Source organism: Rattus norvegicus, chromosome 17 (assembly GCF_036323735.1).
Source record: "Rattus norvegicus strain BN/NHsdMcwi chromosome 17, GRCr8, whole genome shotgun sequence".
NCBI lineage: Eukaryota > Metazoa > Chordata > Mammalia > Rodentia > Muridae > Rattus > Rattus norvegicus.
In genome coordinates, this window is record NC_086035.1 from 1,250,166 (window position 1) to 1,263,159 (window position 12,994).

At 37.9% G+C, this 12,994-nt stretch overlaps 1 protein-coding gene across 11 annotated transcripts in view; it reads right to left on the reverse strand.

The window, feature by feature from the left end:
* Positions 1 to 12,994, reverse strand: part of Ercc6l2 (ERCC excision repair 6 like 2) — a 267,327-nt gene that overhangs the window by 194,285 nt on the left and 60,048 nt on the right. For 8 of the 11 annotated variants that reach the window (XR_010058892.1, XR_010058893.1, XR_005495504.2 and 5 more), the window contains 5 exons: positions 9,158 to 9,257; positions 6,094 to 6,246; positions 5,352 to 5,435; positions 4,629 to 4,709; positions 2,535 to 3,654 (listed from right to left, as the gene is read on the reverse strand). Coding sequence is in view for 7 of the 11 variants with exons in the window: in XM_039096261.2 (XP_038952189.1) it covers positions 2,535 to 3,654; positions 4,629 to 4,709; positions 5,352 to 5,435; positions 6,094 to 6,246; positions 9,158 to 9,257 (1,538 nt within the window). In the remaining 4 variants the exon portion in view is untranslated. The remainder of the gene's footprint in view (positions 1 to 2,534; positions 3,655 to 4,628; positions 4,710 to 5,351; positions 5,436 to 6,093; positions 6,247 to 9,157; positions 9,258 to 12,994) is intronic. The other 3 variants (XR_010058894.1, XM_063276550.1, NM_001400699.1) reach the window with 1 other exon arrangement.

Consider the following 12,994-nt stretch of genomic DNA (forward strand, 5'->3'; position numbering starts at 1 on the left):
TATTTGTCTATGTGATTAATGGGAAGTAAGACACCCGTAAAGCAATGCTAAAACAATCACTAAGCAGTTTGAACAGAGGTTGTTCATTCCCTCAGAATCCTCAAGTGAACTCAGATAGCAACTAGATAAAACAAGTAGACACCTATGAACCACATGAAAACAGAGTTAGATGACAAGATACCCCATGAGTTCTAAATTACAATCAAGTGGAGACAATCTTCCAACAGAAACTATAAAACAGCAGTTCTCAACCTGTGTGTTGACACTCGTGGGGGTTGTCAAATGATTCTTTCACAAGGGTCAACTAAGATCACTAGAAAATAGATACTTATAATTCATAACAGTAGCAAAATTACAGTTATGAAGTAGCAATAAAAAATCATTTTATGGTTGGGGGTCACCACAACATGAGGAACTATACTAAAGAGCTACAACACTAGGAAGGTTAAGAACCCTGCTATATAGTATCAGCATCTGTGTTATAGAAGAGAAAAGCAACAGAATGTGGCATATGACAGATCTAAGAACAGGAGACACCAGGAAAGCTACATTCCCAGAAAGGGCCACCCAGAGGTAAGCAGCTTCTGGGAAGGCTTCTGCTCACCAGAGTTGAGGGGATCAGGAGTTTTACCATAAGAAGGCCTTAGGAGACACTGTAGCAAGCTGACTACATAAATTCTCATACTGGCCCACTAGCCGGTGTTCTTACCCAAATAGAGCCCAGCAAAACAACATGGTGGGGGAAGGGGACAGGGGCAGGAGAATAATCAGAGTGGGCAGAATAGTAGGATTCAACAATAAGCAGAAAAAAATGACCAAGCAACAGAGACCTCCCTGCCAGAACTGAAGGGCTCAAAAGTGGATGAAAACCACAGCCAATGTTAAACAAGGTAAGAACATGAAAGGAGATATAGATTAACAATATAAATCATAATTAGAATAACTTAGAAATGAGTGCTGGAATATCTCAAAAAGACAGACATTAAGAAAATATTCTTTGTAAATGAACACTAATCTAAAAGAAACATGAAGAAATAAATACGATAAAAACCCAGACAAATGAAAATATAAAAATAATTTTAGAGTGATAAATTCTCAAGAAAGGCAACAAAGACAGAACATCTGAACAACTGAGAGATGAGAACAAGTAACTAACAACAGGAAAAATGTTCCTGAGAGACAGAGGAAACTACACTTGCACAAGAGAATATGCACTCAGAATACAGACAAACAATCTGGTGAAACCACTAGACAGACAGCAACGGCAAGGAAATAATCTTCCTGTGTATTGGAAGGAATGAAAATGAAGCTGTGTACTCAAAACACTCAACAAAATGGGAGCCAAGGATTTATTCTCAGGACAGGAAACCTTATCACAAGAGCTGTAGAGGAAAAAACCCTCAGTAACATTGTCTTGAAAAATTTACTAGAAAACAAGGTCCAGATGATCCAAATGCCTTAGACACTGACACAGGGATGAAAGCAACTGTAACATTTCCAGTTACCTATGTACCAGGAAGGAGTGGAACCAAAGCCAAGAATGTATAGACATGTCAATGTCTCTGACAGGTTAGACATAACGTATACATTGTAAAAATGGAAAGAAACAGAATGGTATGTTAAAAAAAAAACCTAAAAGAGTGTTTCTAGTGATGCTATTGTAATGACACTGAGCAAGGGCTTTCTTACTGGACACACCTCCAGCCTTTACTGTGGTACCATGCCAACTCATCCTTTAACTACTGTGTAGTATGGGACAAAACAAAGAAGCAGTTACAGAATATTATTTACTAAATCAATCTCTGTATATGACCAGAATGATCAAGATGAAAGAAATAGTATTTAAATATAATAGATGAGAAAGAGAACTTTCTAATTAACTACCAATATAAATATGAAATATAAATACACCCATGAGCTATATTCATCATCACATATGACTATGCATAAATATATGTATACATACTCATACATGCATAAGTACATAATATACATATTAAGACATGTTACTACAATTATATGAATATACACAAAATATAAAGGCATACATACAAAAGGTCATTATACATACATATGACCACTGAAAAGTTTCAGAAGTACTACTCACTCACATCAAGCACGTCTGACTGCTGAGAATAGTGAGCAAAATGCAGACTGAGAGAACCTGTAAGCAAATGCTGTGGTACTGAGAGGATGGAGGAGGATTGTTCCAGATTGCAGACTATCACAGAACATACATCCATGTAGCAAAACCTTGGCAATATAAAGAATTACCATATGAGTCAGAATAATTGGCTTTGGCACAGAAAGGCTGTGCTGAGGGTGGGCCACATGGAAGGGCATTACAGGGGGAAACAGCAACCCTCTCTATCCTCCTGCAAGTAGCCATCCCTGAATCCTGCAACTTCATTACTTCTGCTTCAAAGTAGCATCTGGATTTTAGAACTATTTTATGGCTAACTGAATAATCTCTCATAGAACATGTGCCTTTAAAACAAGTTATTTAGAGAAATGTTTTCAGAATGTTTAGTTACCTAATATTTTATCCATTGAGTTGCATATTTGCTCTTGACTGACAACTCTTTCATTTAAAAAGCTTGCTGGTTTTCTTGGTATAAAACTGTTATTTTTCTTATCTGGCCCAGGCAGCTTGTTCCTCAAGTTGCTTTTACCTTTTACAGTTTCTGCTCTGTGATTTAATTTAGTGAAACTCACGTGGCTGACAGACGAACTGTCATCTGAGGATGAAAAGTCCTCAATAACCTGAGAGCTACAGTCTCCGTCTGCTTCACAAACTTGATTTGTGTCCTTTGCTGTTATGGGGGAATTATAATGTTTCCTTTTGTTTTCCTTTTTACTCTTAAGTTTCAAGGAAGCAGTGGCTCTTTGCTTTCTTATTCTTGACTTAGGGAACATGTCAATGTCATCAGACTCATCGCTAATATCATCTGTACCTTTTCTTTTCCTAACAGATTTCAAGGTCATGTTCTCAAGATACAAGAAATTTGAAACTGGTCCATTTCCTCTGCCACTGTTCTGTCTGCCATCGTCATGATTTACTTTCACAGGGTCTTCTGTTTCAGAATCTTCAGATTCACCTAACAGCAGCTTACAGCATATAGGGTTCTTAGGGACTCTCTGAGTGGGATCCTGTGTAGGAAAGATGACATCACTGTCTTCTGACTCTGTGTCACCCTGTCCCATGCAATGATGTCCAGCTGTACTGTGACACTTTGTCTCGTCATCAGATTCAGAAGAAACATTCTGTTCTAAAGTTTTCTCGCTTTTATCAGAAACACATTTTTCATCTGGAGTTTGGATGTTATCTGATTTCTGATGTTCTGAAGTACAAACAGAGTCCCAAGTCTTCTGACAAGCAGCTTGTCTGGCTTTTGCTGAAAGGCACATGGGCTGCTCATCAGAACTTCCGTCACTGGAGACAGGGTTTCCATCGCCATCCTGGACTGACTCACACTTTGCCTCAAACAATTTAGAGAATCCACACTGTAGCAAAGTAAGCTGTGCTGAGGAGCCTGGAGTTCTACTGGGGCCAGAGACTTTGTGTTTAACAGCCTTTCCCACTGACTCCTCATCACTCATGTCACTGTAGAGCTCACAGACATTTGTGGGTTCTTGACAGTCAGGGTCTCTAGGCTACATGAAAAGCAGAAAGAAACATTAGAAAACATGAGAGAAGAGTTTTATGCAGTGGTACGTGTTTGCAGTAAGAAAAGCAAAGGATTTGAAAAATAGACAGGAAGATCAGGGGTTCAAGACCATCCTCTCCTTTATCTGGAATTAAAGGTCAGTCACAACTATATGAGACCTTGTCTGAAGAAGAAAATTTGCTACAAAATTATATCCAATTCCCCTTTTCTTAGAAGCCCCAGTTAAGGAAAACCTTCAGTTCCCTAAAATTGAGGCTTAATTTGTTGAGATTTTGGGAAAGTTATCTGATACTTCTGCCAATATTTGCTATCTGTGTTTATCTAAATTAAAAAAAAAAAGTTCAACCCGAGCCAGCAAGATGGCTCAGAGGGAAAGGCACCTTTCACCAAGCTTAACAAATGGAGCCTGACTCCCAGGAATCAACTTGGTGTACACACAAAATAGGTGAATAAAAATAAGTTCCTTAAGTTCAAGGTCACTCAGTTCACATACATTTAAGTCTCAACAAACAACAAACCCTGAAACAAAAACCAAGAACAACCCAGCAAGAACAGCCACATAAAAATCTTCTGCATGTTTCCTGCATTTTACACCTAAAATGGCTTCTGGTGACAGCCTAGGTCTCATGAATGAGTGGTGAGATCCTGAGGTCACAGACTCAATAAATACAATATTTGCTCTGATTTACAGCATGGTTTTGATACACACTAATGGCCATTTCTCTATTTAACTTGTCCTTTAGTTAAAAAAACAAACAATGCTGGTGTGCTCATTTACACAGCGAGTTTGATTTGGGGCTGACTGCTCCTGAACTTGTTTTTATGAATAGTGATCACTTTAAATAATTTCATTCACTTCATGTCCCTGAGTTTTTAGAAGTTTCTCTTTTTTCGTACTGAAAAATGAAGGAAAGGAAGTAAAGGAAAAAGATGTCCCAGTTCATGTTTTCTGTCACTCACTGTTTCTAGTTTCTGAGCTGAAGCTTCCCCTTTCAACCATGTTGTGGCTGTCATGATGCCAGCTTCCACTTGGCCTTCTCTCTGTAATGTCCACAAGGAAGAATATAACCAGCTGTAAATACAGGGTGAAAACAACCAAAAAAACCAAACCAAAACAAACAAACAAAACAACAGCAAAGGCAGGCTAAGTGTAAGAGGACCTGCATTCTTAACACTTTCTCATATTTGCAAAGTAAGGAACTCACAGTTTCACAGGATACAAAACTAGTGCCTGTGTTCAATTTCACTAACAGCACTGTTGGGAGGCACAAGTGTCAAACATTTGCCTGAGAGTTCTGCCTACATCAGCTGCTCTTACATAATTAATTCAAGAGTACAACAACAGTGCTGCAGCCAAGCATCAGGATGCTGAGTGTACAAACCGTGATGCTCCACCTTGTGCCACTAGTGCACTTGCTATTCATATGTACTACAGAACATGACTGGGCAATTCAAGTACTTGGAGTCAGTCATTATGTACAGCACAGACACTGCAGCGCAGGACAGACAATACAGGCCTTCTTTCTATCCACACATGCTCATCCTTAATGACACAGGGATGCTGACGTTATACAGAACAATGACAGCACATGTCCCCTGTGTGAATGTCCTCCACCACCATCAAGGCTGGCATTGCTCAAAGACAGGGAGTAATTTTTCTTGAACTTTATTTATGATGCTTACTAAATGAAGTACAATGAAGCATTTTACTACGAAGTCCCAGAAGCCAAGGGAAATGATCTGGAGCTCTCCTGGCTGACTCCTCGTCTATGAAGTAAGAAGATGGAAAAGGATGCTATTCCAGGGCTTTATGAACTCCACACTAACATAAACTGGAAAACAGGTCAACACTCTCACTGTTCTGGTAAATTAATGAACTAAAGCAATTTTTAAAGCCATGGAAGTGTCTCATTTGAAGAATAAGAAACATCTGTACTGAGCATGAACATAGTCGAGAGTTTGAAATATTGGTGTGGAATTTTTATTGGGAACAGAAAATAAAAATCTCTCAGAGACATGAGAGTACATCTCAGGGAATATTTTGTAACTTCTAATCAAAACATATTTTACAGTTTTGTTTATTTAGGAAAAAATCTTAATTTTTTAGTTCTCAATTCAACAGCTGTTTTTAAATTAATAAAAGTCCTCTCAAATCTGTTTGAAAATGGCCAAGGAGGCCATACTATCTCATATGTGGACTGGACTCATAATGCATGTGTATTATCTATAAGTATTCATGAGTAAGTTTTAGCTTTGAGGTACAATTCATTTCCCATTTCTTTAAATGTGAAATTCTAAACATATATTTTTGATAATGAAAACTAAAAATTCCTCTGAAAAGGAAACACCAATTGTATTTCAAAATTCCTGAGTGATAAAACTCTACATAAAATATTATTGAAGAGGTCAGAGATCAATTTCACACCTCCAGGATGTCTCTTGTAAGACATGACCCTTGGGATCTTAGTTTGAAGAGGTTGTGGACACCAAAGAGCTCTCCTCGGTGTTCTTTTGATCCTTGTACTGCTTCAAAGTATCGCTTGGCATTTTCACTTCCAACTACCACACAGTGAAGTTGCTATAACAGAAAAATACAAGATATTTTTGAAGTGTTTGCTCCAACAGTATGTCAGAATTTCCTGGCATTCCCTGCATACACACAACATTAGCTGGGGCTGGCTGAATAGCCTTAGGGAGATTTTGTTTTAATTTCCTTGCAGATGCTGCCATTGTGGTGAAATAATAATAATAATCTGGCCACCTCATTGGAGCACGCACCTTACATTTCCTATTTCATCACTGAATCAAGATTACATTATTATAAATGTTTAATAATGAAAGCTGACATCGGAATACACTTTTCTTTAAAATTATTCATTAAAAACTAATATTGGCAGAGTTATTACATCACTTATGGTACACTCTAAAGTATACAATAAACAGGCTGATGCCAAGCTAACTGTAGACTTAATCACATTGACAACTACTGGGACAACGCTAGAAATGCCACCCTCAAGAGTTTTAAGAACACCAACAAGTAGTCATTAAGGATGTATACCATTTTAGCATAGCCATATGGATACATTCTCCACTGTTGACTATTTCATAACATAATGTAAATGTGTAAAATGTAAACATGATCTCCCAGGAAAGTCTGTGACACATGAGTTCAAATGGCCAAGAAAAAGAAGAAAAGCAATAGCTTCAGGAAGGAGAAGGCAAACATGGAAAATGTTACCAAGCAGAAAATCTGGGCAATCTGTAGTTCTGTGAGCTGTCTTTCTGCAAATTCTTTTCTACATAAAATGTTGTGTATGTGTATACCTAGGTAATCCAGGTATATGAGACACTTTCAAAATGGCAAACTTGATTGCATATGGTGCTGCTCCAAATGAAGGAGCATAGGTGCTAGGAAAATGCTACTTTAAACCACAGACTGTCTGAGTCAGTGCATATGAGCAAAGCACATTCAAATCCAAGGCCTTTTACCAATCTAAGTACTGTTACCTAGAATGGCTTGTTATATACTTCTGGGCATTGAGAGTGACTTTCTTGTGCATACTAGCAAAAATTGTGAGTTGTCTTTCTGGTTTACGTTCAGTGTTTCTATTTGTTGCTTTCACTTCAGAACAGACAGACAACTGTTGACTGCACTGTGCACAGCTGAGAAGAGTACATGCTAAGGCATCTATCAAGTATATCACTTGATACTCCAAATAATCAGTAGTCCTTGTTTGTGTTAGTGGTTGACACTGCAGTGAGAATGTGCAAATTGTGTCTGATTTTTCTGGTAGTCTCCCCTTGGCTGAGTCTCTCTGGGTTTCTTACTTTTCTGTCTTTAAGGGTTCCCAAAATAATTTCTGGACCCTTGAGAAACTTTCTGTGTTTTAACATATTTATAGTTGTTTTATTTTTCTTACTTCTTATTCTTTTCCCCAAAGAACGTGAGGCTCAATACATGTATGTTGATATGCATCCTTGTTTCAAATTCCAGGCTATCTCCAAACCATGTGTTATACCTTTTCCTTATATGATCACTACCTTATCTTTGTATATATCGTATAAAGTTCTAAATACTAAATTACACTGTCTCCTGAAAATGTCGTTATATATTGTTATACATACATAACAAGTCATTTTAGGTAAAAGTAATGATATGTTGAAAAAACATTTACATGATTAAGGAAACAGTAATGAGGACTTCTCTAAGAGAGTACACAAAACAACAGGTCCTAAGAAACAGCCTCATGTTTTTCACGAGTGGTTAAGCTAGAACAGAAATTCTCTCAAGTAGTTGTGTCGTATCAAAGACCAGAAACCAAATTGTTTCCTTCAGACCTAAATGATTTAAGAAAATACACAAACTGCTGTGCAAATCCTATTTTTAGAATGAAGAAGTTAGCATGAGTTTTAAGACTGGATCATTTTTAGCAACTACCACCACATGTGACAGATGTTTGTTCTTAAATAGATGCCAGCCAAATATACAGGGAGCAATTCAAATTTAATACTTGCAATTAAACTTGAACCTCGGTCCAGAGCTTCTAAATGAGCAGTTCTAAATGATAAATGTTTATTTATAGGTATAAAAGGAACATAAATTAATATCCTACACATTATTAAAGAGCCAATGAGATTTCAGATGAGCACGCAGGGCACCAAGCTGCAGCAGCTACAGCTGAAGCTGCACAATCTCATTTATTGGGCATCTCCACAGTCAGTTTTCCTGTGGTGTATCTATCTCATCTCTAAGGCAGCGCTCCTCAATCTTTGTCATGCCTAGGCACATACAGAAGAGGGTGACACATGAACAACAGCCTGAAATGAAAATAGGAGGTTTGTTAAGGCTGTAAGGTTGCTCATTGCCATGAGCTATGAGATCAATGCCTTGGTGCACCTGAAACTCACTTATGGCACACATACCACACCTTGGTTCACCATTTGAGGATGAGTGCCTCATTATTTAAATTGTGATCAGTGGACTAACAACTGTCATTCCTGGGAGCTAGCTAAATGATGCAGAATGTGTACATCAACAAAATCCCAGGTGATTTAAATGCACATTAAAGTCTAAGAAATATTGTTTTAGGGGCTGGAGAGATGGCTCATCAGTTAAGAGCACTGGCTGCTCTTCCAGAGGTTATCGGCTCAATTTCCAGCAACCACATGGCAGTTCATAACTGTTTGTAACTCCAGGTCCAAGGGATCCAACACCCTTAAACAAATACACATGCAGACAGGCAAACACCAATGCACATGAAATAAGAAAAATAAATTTTCTAAAAAAGAAATACTGCTTTAAGAAGCTTTTAGGACTAAAATCTAATAAACTTAACAATTAATCTATATCATAGAAGTATATTTAAGAGTTTATTTGATAATATTAGTAAATCTAGGGTAAAATTTAAAACTTCTTTATATAAATTTCTTCTTAATTTCTAAAAGTACATAGATGTCAATCTCTTACATAGAATGAGGTATATTCTTACCTGCTTGTAGACCTGTCGTAAGTACATGATCTCCTCCACAGTCCCCAAGGATATGAGCCTAAACACTTTAACATCTCTACACTGCCCAATCCTATAGGCTCTGAAAATTAAAAACAGTAAGTCAACTAAAACAGACTGTGAGGGGGCAGGAGGAACAAACTACAAACGATGTAAGGAAACCTGTGGCAGAAGAGGATACATCCATTATCTTAATTGTGGCAATGGTTTCACAGGTGTACACAATCATTAAAATCTAGCAACTGTAAACACTAAGTTTACCATAATATGTGCCGATTATAATATGCCAATTATTAATAAGATGAGCTAAAAATAAAGAGATTAAAAAAGTATCCCCCCCAAACACCAAACTAAAAGTCAATCTTGCTAAAAATAATTAATTGAAAAGTCTATGATATGCAGATGTAAGAGCTGACGCCCATCTCCTGGGTCTCAGTGAATCACTCAGCTGCCTAATTCCCCAGGTTGTGTTACACACCATGACACTAGTTAACATTCTATGCTGACTTGCCAGAGTGGTTACCTATGGGTCTGCTCCTTATGACTTCTCAAACAGGCTTTATTGGATGCTCTGAAGTCACATCCCTAAACAAACACTTGCAGAGTTCTTCAGGAGAGTGGGGCAAGACTCAACTAATATTTGGTAATCTCTCATAGAGAAGACTTTGAGTCCTGCACACCTTGTTTCTGGAGAAGGGAATAGAAGGGTTATAAAAAAGAAATCAGAAAAGGATCCAAGAAAATACTGTGTGTGTGTGTGTGTGTGTGTATGTGTGTGTGTGTGTGTGTGTGCGTGCGTGCGTGTAGTCCACTGTTTTGTGTTAGAATGCTTATCCTTTAATCTCCACAGGAGAAACTTGAATGCATGTTATTTTGTACCTATACTTCATTCATCAGGTTCTTGGTTCATCAAACAGGGACTTGCAAGTGATGGTTCTTCTACGCTGTAGAGATAAATATAAAGGGGCTGCTTTACAATACACAGGTAAATATCTTGACTTCTCTCTGTTCTCCTATAGACTCAGTAGAAGGAGATGGTCTGGGAGGGGAACACACTCTGCTTTGAGGGGGAGCAGGATAATAGGCTGTAGTGATATACATGAAAAAATACAGAATTAGGAGCTGAGGAGATAAGTCAGTAAAGTACTTGCCATGCAAACATGAGGACCTGAATATGATCCCAGCCCCTACATAAAAAGCAGGTGTGGTAGCAAGTTCATGTGATTCTATCACTGGGTAGGTGGAGACAGGAGGACAGCAAGCATAACTACTTTGGCAAGATCAGGCCAGTGATATCCTGTCTCAAGAAGAACAAGTACTCATACCACACATGTACATAAAAACAAACACACAAATAGAAAGTAGTAAATCACACCAAATGTTCCAAGACGGGGGGGGGGGGGGGGAGGAAGGAGTTTGAGGAGGAGGGGAGGAATAAGGGAGGAAGGAAAAGAGGGAGGTTTCTGTTTCTCTCTGGATTTTACTTGACTGCATGGAATCAGAACCTGAAACTATCATTCTATGAACCTGAGGAAGTAACTAAGGTCACTTTGCCTCAGCTTCCTGCAAAGTAAGACAGGGCAGGCACTGGCATCAAGTTAAATGGGAGAATTCATGGAGGCTCATAATAAATATAAGTGCAATTATTGTCTCCCATCCTTCAAAATGCATCTGCACAGAGTTTTATGTCAAATGTTCAATACTGAAAGAAAATATTATTATTGGTTAGTAAGTCTTTTTGCCTTAAAAAAAATAAAAATAAAAAGACAGGTTCTCCCAATGTAGTTCTGGCTGGCTTGGACCTTACTGCATAGACAGGGTGGCCTCTACCTCCAGAGTGCTGAAAGTAAAAATGTGTGCTAACACACCAGCTACCTTAGGCTCTTAGACTCTTCTGTGCATTTCCCATTTTCAAAAATGGTATTGTATTATTCTCAATTAATGACTTGTTTTTATGTTAATAATAGTAATTTCTTCCAAACTTCTTTGCTTTCAAAAGAAAAAATTAAAATATAAATTAATGTGAGAACTAAGTGATCCAGTGATTTCACTAGTATTTATTTCTAACAAAACACATCTTTTATTTTCAAAATGATAAAATACAACATTAACTTAATCATTTTGAGTTTATAGCTTAAACACAGAAAGTAGACTCAGTGCTTTGGAGCCAATATGATATACAGACCTTCCTCATTTCAAACTAAATTCTTTACTGACCAAACAGCAATTCCCCAACCCTGCCCAGCAGTACCCAGGAGCCACCATTTTACTTGGTATGTATACATGTAAGAATATGTGTGGAGGTGAGAACATCTGCTGGCATTCCCTAGACACCGTCTTTTTTTAGAAACAATCTTTTGCTGGCCTGTTCTGCCAATTTGGCTGGGCTGCCTAGCCAGCAAGTTCCACGGCATGTATCTACCTGTTTCCATGTTCCCAGTACTGAGATTACACGCAATGCCCAGTGTTGTGTTTTGTTTATTGTTTTACACTGGTTGAGGGATCAAAGTCATGCCCTAAGCACCTTACAAACTACGGTGTTTCCCTCCCACTACCAAGCCACTTTCTCTACTGATACAACCATTGTCTGTGGGATGGCAGTGAAAACATACGTAGAATAGTGAAACTATAGAGTGTAACAGTGAAACCATACAGGAGGAATAGTGAAACCATATAGGAACAATAGTGAAACCATACAGTGGGATAGTGAAACCATAGAGTGTAATTGTGAAACCATATAGGAGGGATAGTGAAACCATACAGAGGGATAGTGAAACCATTCAGTGGGATAGTGAGACTATTCAGTGGGATAGTGAAAACTTACAGAGGAATGGTGAAAACATACAGAGGAATGGTGAAAACATACAGAGGAATGGTGAAAACATACAGAGGGATAGTGAAAACATACAGAGGAATGGTGAAAACATACAGAGGAATGGTGAAAACATACAGAGGAATGGTGAAAACATACAGAGGGATAGTGAAAACATACAGAGGGATAGTGAAAACATACAGAGGGGTAGTGAAAACATACAGAGGAATGGTGAAAACATACAGAGGAATGGTGAAAACATACAGAGGGATAGTGAAAACATACAGAGGGATAGTGAAAACATACAGAGGGATAGTGAAAACATACAGAGGGATAGTGAAAACATACAGAGGGATAGTGAAACCATACAGTGGGATAGTGAAACCATACAGTGTAATTGTGAAACCATATAGGAGGGATAGTGAAACCATACAGAGGGATAGTGAAACCATTCAGTGGGATAGTGAGACTATTCAGTGGGATAGTGAAAACATACAGAGGAATGGTGAAAACATACAGAGGAATGGTGAAAACATACAGAGGGATAGTGAAAACATACAGAGGAATGGTGAAAACATACAGAGGAATGGTGAAAACATACAGAGGAATGGTGAAAACATACAGAGGGATAGTGAAAACATACAGAGGGATAGTGAAAACATACAGAGGGGTAGTGAAAACATACAGAGGAATGGTGAAAACATACAGAGGAATGGTGAAAACATACAGAGGGATAGTGAAAACATACAGAGGGATAGTGAAAACATACAGAGGGATAGTGAAAACATACAGCATGTGACTGTTTTTTAGGCAGAAAAATGTAGACTTTCCTTGTTGCTGATAATCTAGAAAAAAACCATTCAGCTCTTCACCACTGACTGTGGCATTAGTTTTTAAAATGTTTTATAAATGTTATATATTTTTTATAAATGGTTTTCATGTAAAGATAAACTTTCTTCCATTCTTATTTTGTTGTGCTTTCTAAATATTAGAGACTGTTAAATTTG